The sequence below is a fragment of the Fundulus heteroclitus genome, chromosome 18 (genome assembly GCF_011125445.2).
Source record: "Fundulus heteroclitus isolate FHET01 chromosome 18, MU-UCD_Fhet_4.1, whole genome shotgun sequence".
NCBI classification, from domain to species: Eukaryota; Metazoa; Chordata; class Actinopteri; order Cyprinodontiformes; family Fundulidae; genus Fundulus; species Fundulus heteroclitus.
In genome coordinates this window covers 12,193,747-12,210,315 of record NC_046378.1, presented here as the reverse complement: position 1 = coordinate 12,210,315, position 16,569 = coordinate 12,193,747, and the positions used below count along the sequence as shown (strand labels likewise).

General features: G+C 40.8%; 1 protein-coding gene across 1 annotated transcript in view; it reads left to right on the top strand.

Moving 5' to 3' along the window:
* The window catches only part of LOC105934693 (ventricular zone expressed PH domain-containing 1), a gene marked incomplete in the record, with an annotated part of 84,094 nt that overhangs the window by 7,636 nt on the left and 59,889 nt on the right, over window positions 1–16,569 (top strand). The window contains 2 exon segments of the mRNA XM_036149895.1: window positions 6,564–7,020; window positions 7,179–7,397. Of these exon segments, the coding sequence (XP_036005788.1) occupies window positions 6,883–7,020; window positions 7,179–7,397 (357 nt within the window).

Here is a 16,569-nt window from a genome sequence, read left to right as displayed (position 1 = left end):
TTGAGATTTGAACCAAGGATCTTCTTGCTGCAAGGCAACAGTATTGCAATCCACACCACCATGATTCAGCACTGTCTGTAAAAAATATTTTGGTAATCCCAACTGACTGTAAAAAGGAAGCCTTATTTATTATTAATTTATATGTAAATATCTAGTTTCAACTCTGTGACTGCAATTAATCAAAATACTTAGCCAGGAAGAAAAATAAGATGACAATGATCACGTACATGGGTACAGAGTGTCTTTGAAGAGCAGAAAATGGCAAAAGCAAATCATTGCCACTAATTTGAAGTCTCAGATCCTGGCATGGGTACACCATCTATGTTGCACAGGAACACGTAGAGGTGGGATTTGCTCTTTGAATGTCAACGTTTAGGCTGCCTGTACTCCAATAATTCATACCATCCTTCATTTAGTTGTTCTTGTTTTTTAACTACAGATACAAACTAGAGTTTTGAACATTTTACATCAAATAAAACAAATGAAAATGACCTAAGAAGTGTTTTGTTTTCTACTTGGAGAATTGTATGTGATCTTTTGATGAAGCAGTGCTTTGGAGATAACTGGCATGCAGCTTTTTTTTCCCCCTTTACTTCTGTTTCAGCCTTTCACTTAGCTCTTTTCAGAAGTATTTGTGTGAGTTCTTGTGTATGTGATGTTCTGCAGACTGAGCAGGTGCACATTGCACAGAAAGACAGGGCCCACTGAGCAGAAAGAGAGGAGGGAGGGGGGGGGGGGGGGGGGGACTGGTGACGGAAGGAAGGAGGGGTCTGTCTTCGTAGGTTATACAAAAGAGTCAGTGTTTTCTCCCTCAATCTGCTCAGAAAAAGCCAGAAGTGGTGACAGTGGAGAATGAAAAAAAAAAAAAAAAAGGAGAGGGGCCCATTGGTCACATTGTCCTTACATAGCCTGTAATTCTTTCAGTAACCCCCACCGTCTACCCTCACCCAGCGGCCCCCCCTCCTCACGGCTTCTCTGCGGCGTCCAGGTCTCTGCTACAAGTTCACCTTAAATTCACTGGATGTTTTTAGGTTGCCAGAGGAGGGCGAGGGAAACCGACCCAGAAGCTGTGACAACCAATAGCCAGATATACAGTAAATAAAAAAAAAAAAGAGTACTTTTCACACCCCTGAGAGAAAAACAATTTCTCTCAGGGGTCTAAATCGTCTCCTTTAAGGGCAAAACTTACACTTCAGGGTGGCACTTTATTGTAGAGTTAGCTTGAGTCAATTGCAGCGGTTATTCTTAAAATAAATCTCCCAGAAATAAATATTGTTGAATCTTGTGCGTGTGTGTGTGTTTAAAGGGCACATTCCTAAGCTCGCCGAGCCGTAACTTGGTGATTAATAGTAACTTGCTGATTGTTTAAGAACTGAAATTCCTCACGTTCATTTTTTTCCCCCCTGCTTACACACACACACACACACACACACACACACACACACACACACACACACACACACACACACACACACACACACACACACACACACACACACACAGGTGCTCAGTGACATATTGAGAGCACAGGCTCTGGTTGTACATAAACAGGCTGTGATTTTGTGTACAGCATTCAAGAGAACTAATGGAAACACTGTATTCTGCAGTTTGGATTTGGAGGTCAGGGCACCGAAACACTATCCATATCTAGCTTCGGTTCCCATGCTTTATTTTTTTCTTTTTATCTGAATAGGTGACTGTTGTATCTCCCTCCTCTTGAATTTTTTTGCCTTCTAAAACGCGTCCTATTGCCTCCTTGCCTCTGTGTCCCGCTACCATTTAATTTGTTCCGTCTGGTAGGCGCACATTTAACTGACTTTTCATTTTCTATATCTGCATTCTTGTGTTTAGGGTCGCGGGTGACAGAATTCATACCTCATCTTTTATTAAACCAGCTATTAGTCCACGACAAGACTAAGACGGAGATAGACGACCGTAAACTTTCTGCCTGAATTTAATACTGCAGATTAATGTAGTATGTGCTGTTTGGGTTGGAGGAGGCAGCCAGACAGAACGAGGGCAACGTATAAACTGTTGACAGGGCATAAGAAAATATTGTGATTTAATTAAACATTGCTGTGCATCAGAGATGGGGAATGGAATCAGTAATTTAGACTAGAGTTGCACAAAAGTTAAAAATACAAAAACTTCAGTCTGAACTCAAGGTCTGGGATTCAAGCCTCATTAACAATCTTTATCATGTGATGGAGGGGACGTAAGCAGGAAGTAAAAAAACATTTTAGTAACTGTAATGAATTGTGCATGCTGGGAAGCCGATGTTGTAGCCGGACACAGAGGTTTACATCTTAAAATGTTTATTTTAGAAGGACAAAGGTGACAGGGAAAACAGGCAGACCGGACCGTGCAGGCAGAGGTTGACTTGACCAGGTGTTGCAGGCAGAAACAAACCAACTAGTTAAACCAACTATCAGGCTGAGCAATAAAACCACTGGGGAAACCACTTGCAGGCAGTGAGACGAGACGTTCTGGCTCTGGGAGCTTGAATGAGGGAGGAATATGTAGGGAGAGTGACAGGTGAGCCAGGTGAGTCTGATTAGTGGCAGCAGGTGGAACTAATTAAGGTGAGTGATAGCTGGGATGAGTGGAGCACGGTGAGAATGTAAAAGTTCAAAAACGAACAACCCTACATTGTGACAATACCTTCCTAATATCATCCCCTTTATGATGTTAGTGCCTACTGTAGAGCTAATACATTACTCGTATGCGAACTCTGTATTGTTTATTGACAGTATTAATTGTTACATAGTGACAAATTGCAGACCTCTGCGATTTGGAAATTGCATCTTTTAAAACTGACATCATATTGCAAATGTGGTTCATCATCCAGCCCTACTGAGTACCTTGGAGTTCAGCTTGAGGATGCTTTTTATGGTTTTTAGTACAATCCACACTATCCATCTGATCAACATGGGGTTGCCTTTTGCATTCATGTCCAGAGAAGCTGTTCCATGATCTCTAAAAGTAAACATATTAGCAGCTGTGGTCACAGGAACATTAATCTTCTTCAAGATGTTCTGTTAGTTTCGTCCTTTAATATAGATGTCTTGGATCTTATTTCTGAATTTCTCTAAAAGCTTTCCATTGTTATCTCTGGTTCATGTTCAGTGTGGAGGCAAAATTATATGAAACGGCATGTTTGGTCCCTTTTTAAAAATGGCTTGAATGGCTGATAAGCTGTGATTCTAATTAAAGTTAAACATGCATGCAACATATTGAGATTTTTCTCATTTGAACAACGCAGAACACAACATCTCACACGGTGGACTCAAGAAACACCGAAACAAGAACTGCAGAATTGAGGCAAATACATAAAAATGATGCACCAATAAAAGGCATGTTTTTTCTCTTTGGTATCTGTAAAGCTTTAACCTGCTGATCCCAGTTCATTAGACCTCTGACATAAGCAGATATAAGAAAATCGTTCAAAAGATATTTTTCTAGCCTTCTTACATTCTTGTTATTTACATTAGTAGAAGTCAGTTTTTCAGTGTGCTTCTATATATAAAGTCACAGTGTTGGTGGATCATTTGTACTTGGCAACCCACTTTTCCTTATCTGTCATGTGTTTTCCCCTTGAAACAGTTCTGTATGCAGATATAGGTGGTATTTTGAGTTCAAAATACAATGAACAACTTCAGCTTTAATTGGCACATCATTTTGGGTGCTTTAATTAACCATAAAAACTCTGAACCAATACTCGCTGTTTTGAGGTGTAACTATAAATGTCCAACTGGGAAGGCTTTGCATCCTTTGTCTCTTCATGCATATGAATGATATACTGAATTCTTTTTGTTAAATGGCAAAACAGGCAGTGAGGCTTAAAATTAAGAATACTAGATACTGGAGAGGCATATACATATAAAATAGAGAAATATCAAAAAGGCATTTTGTGGGTCTCATTTATCGAACAATTTTAAACTGACACCAAATTTGGACATGGACTTCAGCAAACTTTTATTGAATACTACAAAGCAGAAATAAAAATAATTTTAGTTGTGGAAAATGAGGGGGGAAAATGCCTTCCTTCCCAGGAAGCATCTCTTATCCTGTAAATGGGAATGTGCATCTGTTGGCATGCCAATGTGTTACGGATAAATCTCTTTGTTCTGCAGTTGTTCGGTTTTATTTTTGGTCCTGCGGTCCTGGCTTGGACCAGCAAGGATTCCTGTTGGGGTGCCCTGGCAGTGGGATAGCTTTCATGGCCGGGACTGGCTTGGCAGAAGAGATAAGTCTCCCCAGTGATCTGCTTTGTGTTTTCCTTTGGTCTGGCTCAGGCCCACTCCTGTGTGGCTCTCAGAGAAACTGTGTGAGGATTAGATTGTGTCCGATTGTAGGGGGAAGCTTGTGCTGGAAGCACACAGTGACACAGATGCATTTATTTACCAGCCCGTTCTAGGAGAGAAGGACGCAAAGGATCCCAGATTACCTGGTGTGGGAGTATTGGTGCTTTCTGGTTCTGCTGTTTTTAGAGTTAATGTTTTAATGTTTAATTGAATCTGACAAGGTGAGCAGCAGGTAAATGGTTAACATGCTGCTTTTCAATTCCCACAACATTATCTTTACTCGGAGCGCACAGTACAGACCTGTATCTTAAATCGTGGAAATATATATTTTATCAACAACAACGATTATAATACTGTGTCTTACACTTTAAGTGTGTCAGCATGCAAGTTCATGCCAAAAAGGCATCATTCTTGAGACAGATAAAAATGCCTCTGTGTGCACTTTGGAAGCCACGTACGGTTTGGTTGCTTTAGATCAAGCCATCAAATATGAACCATGCTCTTGCATGGGGAGGGGAGATTTTAAAAGAATGACCTTGGATTTAAAGTCTTTGTGGGTTGGGGGGGGGGGGGGAATCCTCTCTGTGATTCCTCTCATGTTTGCCCAGCAAATGTGTGAACTGCCAGCTGCAGTGGGGTTGATGACCTTGTTGCCCGGTGCTGATCTGTGGAGGTCAATGTCTCCATTTTGTCACATAATAAACTAAATCTCACTGGAAATTCTTGGATCCCCTTTTTTTCTTTAGGTTCTGACTATTGCACATAAAACATTATGACCACTGACAGATGAAGCAAAAATCACTGGTTGCCTTTTCATCATGGCGCCTGTTAATGGGGGCAATACATACAGTATGGCAGCCAGTGAGCGTTTTTTCTTTAGATTTGATGTCTTAGAAGTAGGAAAGCCTGACCGGTGTAAGGATTTGAGTGGGTTTAAGGAAGGCCATGTTGGGATTTCTTCACGATTTGTTGCAAGCATCTAAACCTGCTGCTCTTGTGAGCTCTTACCGCTCTGCAGTGATCAGCATCTGTCAAAAGGAGGGAACGGCGGTGGACCGGCGACAGGATCGTGGGCGACCAAGGGTCTGTGATACATGTGCAGAGCGAATGTCGTCCCATGTGATTAGGTCCAGCAGGCAAGTCAATGTAGCTGAAAGTGCTGCGAACACACACAGCACAGGTGCGTCACAGTTAGTGGAATATGGGGAAGCATAGCTGCAGACCAGTCAGGGTGCCCATGCTGAGTCCTGTCCACCGTCAGCAGCACCAACAAGGGGGGCGTTAACATCAACCGGACCACGGAGCAATGGAAGAAAGGTGGTCTGGAGTGATAAATTACATTTTTGTTTACCTCACATGAATGACTGGATGTGGATTGCTCACCTGGGGAATACATGGCCCCCTGGAATGATGGCAAGCCACTGGGGGCAATGAGATGCTTTGGGCAGCGTTCTTCTGGGAAACCTCGGGTCCCTCCATCCATGCGCACGTTACTTTGACACCTACCACCTACCTAACAGCACTTTGAATCTCCTTGTTACTGAAAAGTGTTATATAAATAAACTTGCCTTGCCTAAGCATTTCTGAAGATCATGCACTTTTAAAAGAAACAGTGTTGCCTCGGATGTTTTCACGTTTTTGCTAGAAAAGTCTATTCAATGAAGCAGCTGTGGGATGTTCTGGACAAACAGGAGGCCCTCCCTCGTAATTTACAGGAATTATAGCATCTGCTGCTAACATCTTGGTGCCGGATACCTCAACATCCTCTCAGGGGTCCACGGCAATCAAGGCTTCAAAGGGTCAGGGCTTTTTTGGGAGCAAAAGGGGAAACAATTATTAGACAGGGGGTCATAATGTCATGCCTGATTGGTGTAAATATCATACTATACGAAATATTTCTTAAATAAATTCATATTTTTACTTGTAATGATAAACTTCTTGGAGGGTCTGGATTGCTGACTCATCGTCTGACTTCTATAACATTATTATTTGAGTCCACTACTGACATTTAGCTAGCCTGGTTCCAAACTCTACTGAATTTTGTAGAAGTTCTTGCTTTCCAGCTGCAGGCCCATCTGTCTCTGTTCAGTGACGGAGAAGAGCCGCCCAAACAGCTGTTCTTCTCTGCAGCTGACGCAGAAACTAATCAGCTCTGCTGCCCGAACATCTGGTGGTTTGTTATCGTTTCTACCTTCTGTCTTGTCGTGGCCGGTGTTTGAATTGTTCCTGCTTTGTTTCTCTCTCTCCTCTCTCCTTCAGGACAATGCTCTTTCAGGACTCCTTTCTCCAGAATATGGCTCATCTTCCCAGTAACCGACCTCATGCTGGGCCAAAACGGTTCGGCTCAAACTGGTCCAGTCACATCCAGCCTACCTGATCCTGGACTCATTGAAGCGGACGTTTGATGCTGCCATTAAAATGCAAAGAACTCTGGATGGCGTTGAATAGGGGGAACAGAAAAGTTATTCCTGTAGTTCAGGATCTTCCCTGCACCATTATGTTTTACTCATCCTCAAAAACGGGATCATAAAGTGCTCGGCATCAGCTGGTCTCAGAGGACTACTCCTTTAGGGTCAGAATGCACCAGCTGTTTAGTCGGGTCCTCGGCCAGAGGGACCTGTCCAGAGCAGGAGACCTGTTCTCCTTAGAGGACACGGAGATCGAAGACTGCCTGTCTGAAGCTCTGGATCAGATCAAGGACATCTCCTGCTCCCTGGTCAGTGAGCTTATCTAAATAGGTCAAACCAATAAAAAAAGACCTCTGAGAGTTATGCAAATGCTTGCAAAGCAAATGTCCCTTTAATGAATTATTTATTCTGTCATGTATTATTAAAATTCTTGCATCGTGCTTTTTTTTTTTATGCCGGCTGACAGGATTATTTGACCAACGACAATGATCAGGCCGTGGTGGAGATTTGCATCACGCGCATCACCACGGCCATCAGAGAAACGGGCTCCATCGAACGGCACAGCACAGCCCTGGTGGGCCTGTGGGAGTCGTGCCTGGAGCATAACCTGACTCCTCAAGGGGAAAGCGCAGAGGACACGCCGCACGCCAAGATAGCCTCTGACATCACCAGCTGTATCCTGCAGGTACATGATCACTGGGGACAAACACACACCTAGTGTTGTGATAGATTTGATCAGCTGGAGCATTTACAGGACATACCTTTGCACACATCAGCTAAAAATGATCCATGCCTATGGTGTTAAATAAAGTCGCTACTTGGAGTCTTCTTAAAAAAATTTTTATTTACAAGGGATATTAAGAGGCTCTGACGCCCGTAATTATGCATGTTTCAACTTCGCTTAAAATGGCCCAATAATTACTTAAAATGCAATGCTGTTAAAATTTGCATAATAGGTTCAATAAGGGAACTCCTGCGGTGTGCAAACTTATTTGTAATCCTTGAACGTTTTCACGTTTTGTCAGATTATGACTGCAAACTTTGTTTTATTGGGATTTTGTGTGACAGACATAAAGAAGAAGAAAAAATAAATATAATCTAGAGCAATCAACAGCTGAAGTCAGCTGATTGGTAAAAAGTCTGTAGTTTGATTTTAAATTTCGCTGTTCCCTGAAGGCCTGTCACTTAGAGAAGATTAGTACACAAGCAGCATCGTGAAGACCATGAAACACAGGAGACGGGTCAGGAATACAGTGGTGGAGAAGTTTAAAGTAGGGAACCAAAGTAAAGAAACCAAAGCAAATACCAAAAAAAAAAACCACCACAGGGGCTACGTTCACAATGCAGGGAAATGCAACCTTTTTTCTTACCTTTATCTTGCTATGATGTGGTCTTAATATTATTGGCCCCATTGCTAATCAACTTTCTTATAGAGAAACAACAAGTTTAACAAAACTTTATTGAACACTTCTAGAAACAATTACATTCACCATTACCTCCGTAAACAGTGTGCTGCTGTGTGACGTCTCCTGTTCTGCCCGCATGTGGGTCGCTTTGTGGTCTTGAACACAAAGCGACCTCTGAGACCAGCTGATGCTGAGCTTCAGACAGCAGTATGATGGCGGTCGCATTTAATAGTAGTATAAACGGCTACCTAAAAAAAAAAATCTGATTTCAGCAAAAAATCGGAATTGAGCATCAAGTCCATGCGAGCAGCATCTGAGAATGGAAAGAGTATGGCACAAATCTGGCCATTGTGAAAGAATTGTAAGAAGAATGCCACAAGAAGTCATAGTTGCAATTTGCCACAAGCCATGTAGAGGACAGGAGGAGGAAGTGGAGGAAGGTGTTCTGGTCAGATTAAACCAAAATGGAACATTTATATAAAAATGCCAAGTGTGGAAGGAAACAAAGACTGCGCATCTCCCTGAGCAAACTAACCCCACTGGGAAACATAGTAGTGGCCGCATCAGGCTGCGGGGATGCTTTTCTTCAGCAGGGACAGGAAAGAGTTGGTTGGAAGACGGGTGGAGCTAAATACAACACAGTTATGGAAGAAAACCTGTTAGAGGCTTCAAAAGATTTCAGGGTGGGACAAAGGTTTCCCTTCCAGTAGCAAAATGACACTACACACCCAGAGCCCCAGTTGAATGATCAATTATGGTCAAACCTGGTCCATTTGTTAGAATGGCCCAGCCAAAGTCCAGACCTAAATCCAAACAAGACTCTGTAGTAGAACTTAAATATTAATCAGTCTGACTGAGCCTGAGTTACTTCCGAAAAAGCAATGGGCAGAGTTTTTATGTCTAGATGTGCAATGTTGGTATACACATCCTCCTAAAAGACTTGCAGCTGTAATTGCAGCAAATGTTGGCTCTACAAAGTAGTAACTTAAGGGGGCTGAATATGAATGGATGAAAAAACTTTTTCAAAATTGCACAGTGTTGGTCTATTTCATAAAATCCCTATAAAATACATTCTTGTGTGTGCTTTAAATGTCACTAAATGTGAAAAGCAGTTGAGAGGTATTTGGTTTCGCAGGGCACTGTATTTTATTTAAAATCTGTGCCACGCTAAACTAATTTTTAGGTATTATTAAGCCTATAAATTCCATCCGACTTCAACATATTGGGCACCCTGAAACAATCCTGACAGCAACTAAAATTGGCCATTTTTATGCCTACAGGCATTTTCAGTCAGCAACAGCATGACATTTTAATGCCTTTCTCTGAGTGATGGAGCGATATCAATTAGTGCATTACTAATGCAAAGAAGAGCGCTGCTGGCAGTCATGGTTAATCAGCTCATTTAATAATATGCGACTTACTGGAGAAACTGAAATGAGTGAGAAGGAGCACTTTGCTGTTTTTCTCTTGCTCTGTTCAAGGTTTACCAGACTTCACTAAGGTCATTTGTGAATGGATTACAGATCCTCAGCATTCCATGTCACAGCCTGGAAAGTAAAGGCCAAATCCCTGGTTGGCCATCCGTGCCCATAGTTTTGCTGTGTAGAATCCCGTGTGTGTAGCCTTTGCACAAATGCAAACAACCTCATTTCTCTGAAAGTAAGACATGGTGTGTACTACGTATGTGAGAAGTGGTAGTGTAAGGGAATTTTTCATACGCCCTACATGTACCAATTTTTGACCTAGGTCTGTGATAAGAGCTTTTAGCTCAGCTTGCTCGGTAGCTTCAATCAGATTGTACCTCCTAGATGTACTAGTGCCAAACAGGCCACCAGTGTGCTGAGTTGAGGCAACTAGCAATGGGTGGGTAGTTGACTTGCAGTGAGTTCCTGGGTGGGAGTTTTGAGCAGGACCTTACTGTGTGGGGTTTGCATGTTATTTCTGGGGTGCTCTGCTTCTTCCCACAGTTTAAATCCATGCCTGTTAGGTCTTTTGAGTTTTCTTAATTGCAAATTAGGTGGAAGGGAGTGCATGCATGGTTTTGTGTGTGTGTGTGTGTGTGTGTGTGTGTGTCTCTCTCTCTCTCTCTCTCTCTCCAGTGAGGGACCGGTTACTTGTCCAGGGTGTACCTCTGGCTCCAACCCCGTGACGATGTGCTGCTCTGACAAGAAATCACCGCGTGTAAATAGGATGGATGAACTTTAAGTAGTGGTTCTCTTAGTTTGTTTCCTTTGCACAGCTGTTTCAGCCCTCAAATCCCCAATTATTAAGAATTGAAATTAAATGTTTTTACTGCTGTTCTCTCCTGTTTATTTTTCTTTTCCACAATTCATTTGGATTTTACTCTGGTTTTAGTACCTATTTAAAACAGCCATTTGAGAAAGTGCAGATTCATTTACACCATTAAAGATGTTAGAAAAACTTTAAAAACATAACTGATAATTCTAAATGATTTCTATGAAATTAATGTAACCATAGCGTTTTTGTAGTTCTTTCCTCAGTTTTTGACTTGATCAAAGTGTCTAGCAATGTTAAATGTTAAATAATGCATGACTTCCTGTTTTCCTGGGGTAAACATGCAGGGGTTGACACGGGGACCTATTTTTCATTTCATTCATTTATTTATTTATAAAGCGCTTTTCAAACCAAAAGGCAACCGAAGTGCTGTACAGGTGAATAACAATCAGAATAGAAAACAAGAATGACAACATAACAAAAATCAATAAGCAATAAAATGCAATATAAGCAATGAAATCAGCTATAAAAGGCATAGAAGAAACAATAGTCATACTCTCTGGAATTAAAAGCCGCTTAAAACGATACATTTTTAAACAGATTTGAAATCATTTCAAGTTCCAGCAGACCTAACAGAAAAAGGGCAAGAGCGTTAGAAATGCAGCTGAAAAAGCTCGATATCCCCTGGTAACGAGCGGAGTCCTGGGAACAACGAAGAGCTTTTGGTCTTGAGATCAAACTTGTGACTGTGAGCATCTGAAACACTCTTCTTCAATGTAGGAAAGATGGGAGAACAGGTGTATATTAACCTAGTAAGTTAAAAAAAAAAAAAAAACGGCTATTTGTCTAATCTTGAATATTTCTAGTCAGAACAAAAAAATTTAAGTTTTAAGCAACTGGTATGGGAAAAAAAGACTTTAGAGCTCCTCGTTAGAGAAGAGCAAAAAGAGTGGCATCGAGATCACCAAGTCACCTTTAACACCCATTTACTTTAAGGCTTTTTACACATCTTTACCAGGGGTACCAACTAGAGATGCAAACAAATAATTGACTTACAAATAATTATCGATTAATAGTTAATTAGATTAAAGTTAGTTCCATCCGATTAACTGATAACGTCCGCTTAGATCTTCTTTCAGTTTTGTATATGGCTGTCATGCACCAGAGGACACTGCTGGTCATTCTGAAGGGGAGCCACACCACAGTAGTAAGAGAAAATGGTAATCGTGGACGCAACATGAAGCGGTCCAAACTGAGTCTGGTGAGGATGCAAAATGCTCTTTATGGGGTTCTTTTATAAAATAGAAATACTAAAAAAGCTCCTTAAGATGTCAGCTAAATGGTTTCCATTCATCGGGGCTGCCTGGAGGAGCAGCGTCAGTTTCACAACCAAAACACTGAAATGCTCAGAAGTCAAGGATGTGATGACAGAAAAGCAGAAGGTGTTACGCAAAAAATTGTAACATGGTAAAAAAAAAAAGACATGATGCTAAAAGACACTCTTGATACAAGAGAAACTAGGGTTTAAATGGCCGCTTATCAAGTAATCGTTAGTTGATCGATAAGATCAATCAACTTTAGATTAACTCATTAATCGATACCCAGCATCCCTAGTGCCAATAACTGTGTGGAGGTGCTGTGCATGATTTAGCCTGCCCTTTAGTTTTGGTACATGTCTTTTTCCAGTACTGCAAGTTTTATAGATTCTAAAGATATTCCAAAATGGATTGGAAGAAAAGTGTGTAGTCAGGAAAAGTATGTACATACAAATAATTAAAACAGTTCATGGAATATCCAAATTACCTAAATCTCATGTTGGGTTTTTTTTTTGTACAAAAAGATCAAAATGACTAATAATTGCTTGAGAAACTGTAATAAGATCTTTTCATCTCATCAGACTTCTCAAGCTAAAAGGAAGGAGCTCTGTGTTCTGCCTTTTTCAACCCGCTTTCCCTGTTCCTTCAGGAATTGGGAATGTGTTAATACCACTCTAATGAGCCCAGTTCTGAAGAAAAAACACACACACAGACACACACACACAAACACACACACAGAGGTGAGACCAAAACGTCTGACAGCCTGGGCAGAAACTTCTGGCTCTCACGACCCAGTTATAGTAGTTATCAGTGGAACCTGTGCCTCTCTCTCTCTCGCTCTCTCTCTCTCTCTCTCTCTCTCTCTCTCTCTCTCTCTCTCTCTCTCTCGCTCGCTCGCTCTGGCATTTGTGATCTGTCCTCCTACATTTCTCGTCTCCCTGATCTCTTTGATTCTCTCTTTGCCTCGCTGTCATTTTGAATTTACGCCAACACTTTTCTTACCCTCACACTGAAACTCCCACAAGGAGCAGGAGAGATGGGGGAGACGGTTTCTTCAAGGAAAAGGTTTATTGAAGGAAGGGGTTTACTGGTTTTGTTGGTTGGAAATAACCTCCGCACGGGCACGTGTAAAGATGGACATCGGTTTCTGTCCTATAAAGTCTCCTTAACCACAAATGGTGTGAAATGTGTTGATCCTGATATTTAAATGCAGCTGGAAAGATGAAGGAGAGAAAAATAGGATGGATTTGTACATCTATGCTCGAGGAAAAATGAGCCAGAGCTAGGCAGACTTCGGCATGCTGGAGTCTTTGCTTAATTATCAAGATAACTACACTAAAAATATAATGTGTGAATATCTCTTCGTTTTTAAATTATAACTTGTAAGCATTAAATGATTATGTGTTTTGAAGGGTCTTCATGTATGGATGTGTACTGATAGTTTGAGTGAGTGAATACTGGCTGGATAATTGTATTTTTTTTTAACCCAGAACCTGCACTGCCATCATGTGCCAGAATTGAGTCATAACTCAGACAGAGAAACTATGCTATTCAAAAATTATATTATTAATATTGTTATTAATTTAATAACATTGCTATTAAATATTTTAAATGATGCGAGGGATACAAATATTAAGTTGATCTAACATAAGTTCAGAGTTTCAATGTCCTAATGTATATCTAAATTGTATTAACACATTTTTTATGAGATTGTCCATTAGAGGGTGCTGGTGCATCTCTATTCAGAGTCGGCAGTACATCTCGCTAAAGATGCTGTACAAAAGCAGCCTTGCTTTTCTGCTTTATCTTTTCAGATGATTTCCATGCTGTACATAAAAATAAAATCAGAAAAGTAAAGCAAGTAAAGAGTAGACACAAACAACACCCTATTGAGTTCAACACTTGATAGGGGGCCTGGGGAAACATGCAGATTTCCAGCTACATGTACAGTGCCTTGTAAAAGTATTTACCCTCTTGGCATTTCGCATGTTTTATTGCATCACAATGTTGAATTAAAATAGATTTTTGTGCCATTTCATCTGCAAACCATGCCTACAACTTTGAAGAATAATGTGTTTTTTTTTTTACTATTTTGACGCAAATGACAAATAGGACAAAATTACATAAAACTTCGGGCTGCATAACTGTACAGCTCTACCCCACCCCCAAAGTCATTACTTTGGTGAGCCAGGTTTTATGGAAATTAGAGCTGCATGTGGCTTTAGATCAGTCTATGAGCTCACCACATCTTGCCACGAGGATTTTAACCATTCCTCAAGGCTAAACTGCTCCAGCTCCTTTATGTTGGACGTTTTTCACTTGACAACAGCAATCTTCCAAGTCTAGCCACAGATTTTCAATTGGATTTGAGATCTGGACTTTGACTAGGCCATTCCAACACATGTAAAAAGTTCCCCTTGAACCCCTCCAGTGTTGCTTTAGTAGCATGCTTTGGGTAATTGTCCTGCTGGAAGGTGAACCCCTGTCCCTGTGTCACTGGCAGACTGACATGGTTATGTTTCCATGCAAAATATCTCAAGATTTGGTAACATCCATCTTTCCCTCGACTTAGACCACTTTCCCAGTCCCTGCAGCTAAAAAACATCCCCACAGCATAATGCTGCCACCACCATGTTTCGCTGTAGGGATGGTGTTCTGCGAGCAGCAGCGTTCTGGATCAGCTGCAGCTGTCTGATTCACTTTTTAGGCAGATCTGTAAAAATACCGTTGCAGTAATCAATTCGGCTAAAGATAAACACATGGATTAGTTTTTCAAGATCCTGCTGAGACATTAGTCCTTTAATACTGGAAATGTTCTTCGGGTGATAGAAGGCCGACATTGTAATTGTGTTTAGATATTTTTGGAGGTTCAGATCAGAGTCCATCAGTACACCCAGATTTCTGACCTGATCGGAGGTTCCTAGCTGAAGCAACTGAAGTTGTGTGCTAACTTTTGATTGCTTCTCTATCAGTCCAAAAATTATTACTTCAGTTTTGTTTTAATCAATTGAAGAAAATCTCAGCACATCCATGCACTAATTTCTTCTAAGCATTGACTCAGCACTTGAATGGGTTCATAGTCACCTGGTGACATGGTGACGTATAGCTGTGTGTCGTCTGCATAGGTATGGTAACTGATGTTATTTTTTATGATCTGAGCTAGAGGGAGCATGTAGATATTGAAGAGGAGGGGACCCAGGATGGACCCTTGGGGAACCCCACATGGGATTTTTGTCGTCTCTGATGTAAAGTTACCTACTGATACAAAAAGTCTCTGTCCTTTAAGTAGGATTTAAACCTGTGAAGAGCTGTACCAGAAAGGCTGACCCAGTTTTCCAGGCGTTCTAACAGGATGGAGTGATTGACAGTATCAAGTGCTGCACTGAGGTCCAATAATATCGGAAACAACCTTCACTTTAATTGGAACAATGAAGACAATCATGTCTGAAACTTTAGACTGAAAGTTATCTACTTGTTCATCTACTGAGTTACAGCGCAATGTTGAAGTAGCAGAGTAAGCTGCATTATGTTATGATGTCCCTTGAGTCACTGGAAATTATGCTTTCAAAGGTAACAGAAAAGTGATCAGATAGGGCAACATCAGTTACATTTACTTTGGAGATGTTTAGACCCTTAGTGATGATCAGGTCTAAAATATGTCACTATTTGTACGTTGGCTGTTTAACATGCTGAGTTAAACCAAAGTTTCCAAGTGTGTCACACAGTTCTTTTGCACCTCTGTCTTCAGTATTGTCAATGTGAAAGTTGAAGTCTCCCACGATAATCAGTCATAATACACATAACCCATATCACAGATAAGGGGTGATTAAAATCATTTTAAAAGTTGAATTTGGACTTAGGAGGCCTGTAAACATTCAGAAACATAGTTCCTACTCTTTACCTGGAGAGCCAAATATTTAAGAGTCAAATTTTCCCCAAAACTTTTTACACTTTAGTGAATCATTAAACAATGTTGCCACTCCTCCACCTTTCCTTTTGCTGTCTGCTCTCACAAAGAAAATTGTAGTTTGGAGGCGTTGACTATCAGAATAGGTGTTTTATTAAATTCATGTAACCAAGTTTCTGTTAAAAATGTAACCATTGCCAGTAATGAAGTCATTGATTAAAAGGGATTTTCCTGTCAGAGATCTAAGTTTAGTAGAATAAAGCCAGTTTATATGACTTAGTGGTTAATATTCTCTCTGTGGCAGGTTGCATCTGACAATTTATGACTTTTAAGTGTGATTGTCTATTCCTGTTTGTTATCCTTTTGGTTTTCTTTTTTCTGCTTCGTATCATCACAGATATTTCATAGCTACCGTTAAAGACGCAAAAAAAGAAATATCTGTCCGACATTATTGTGTCCCATCAAAATAACTTGTGTGCTCTTTAAAATGATTGATTCTGCTCTTAATGCCCCACAACCTGTCTGCCTGGAAGTATGTTCCAAAATGTGTTTTATATATTTTTTATAGATAAGGTTGTTGCTGTAAGAGCCCTCATTTCTGCACCTAGTTGTGACCTTTCTTGTTTGATTCCGTCCAGCTGTATTTAATACATTTGAACCAGTGAATAAGACCTTTTTAAAGGATATTGTTGAACATATTAGGCCATCAGGTTCTCCTTGTGATCCTGCTCCCCCTCAGTTATTTTAGGAGGCTTTCCCCAGCGTAGGACAGATCATCCTTGCTATTGCAAAAAGCAACTTGCTGTCAGGTGTTGTCCCTGTAAATTTGAAGCACGCTGTGGTGCAGCCGCTCTTCAAGAAGCCTGACCTTGACCAAACTGTTTTAGCAAATTTCAGGCCTATCTCCAAGCTGCCTTTTATTTCTAACGTTTTAGAGAAAGTTGTCCTTTCCCAGGTCAAGCCTTTTTTAGATGAGCAAAGGATTGTAGAAGT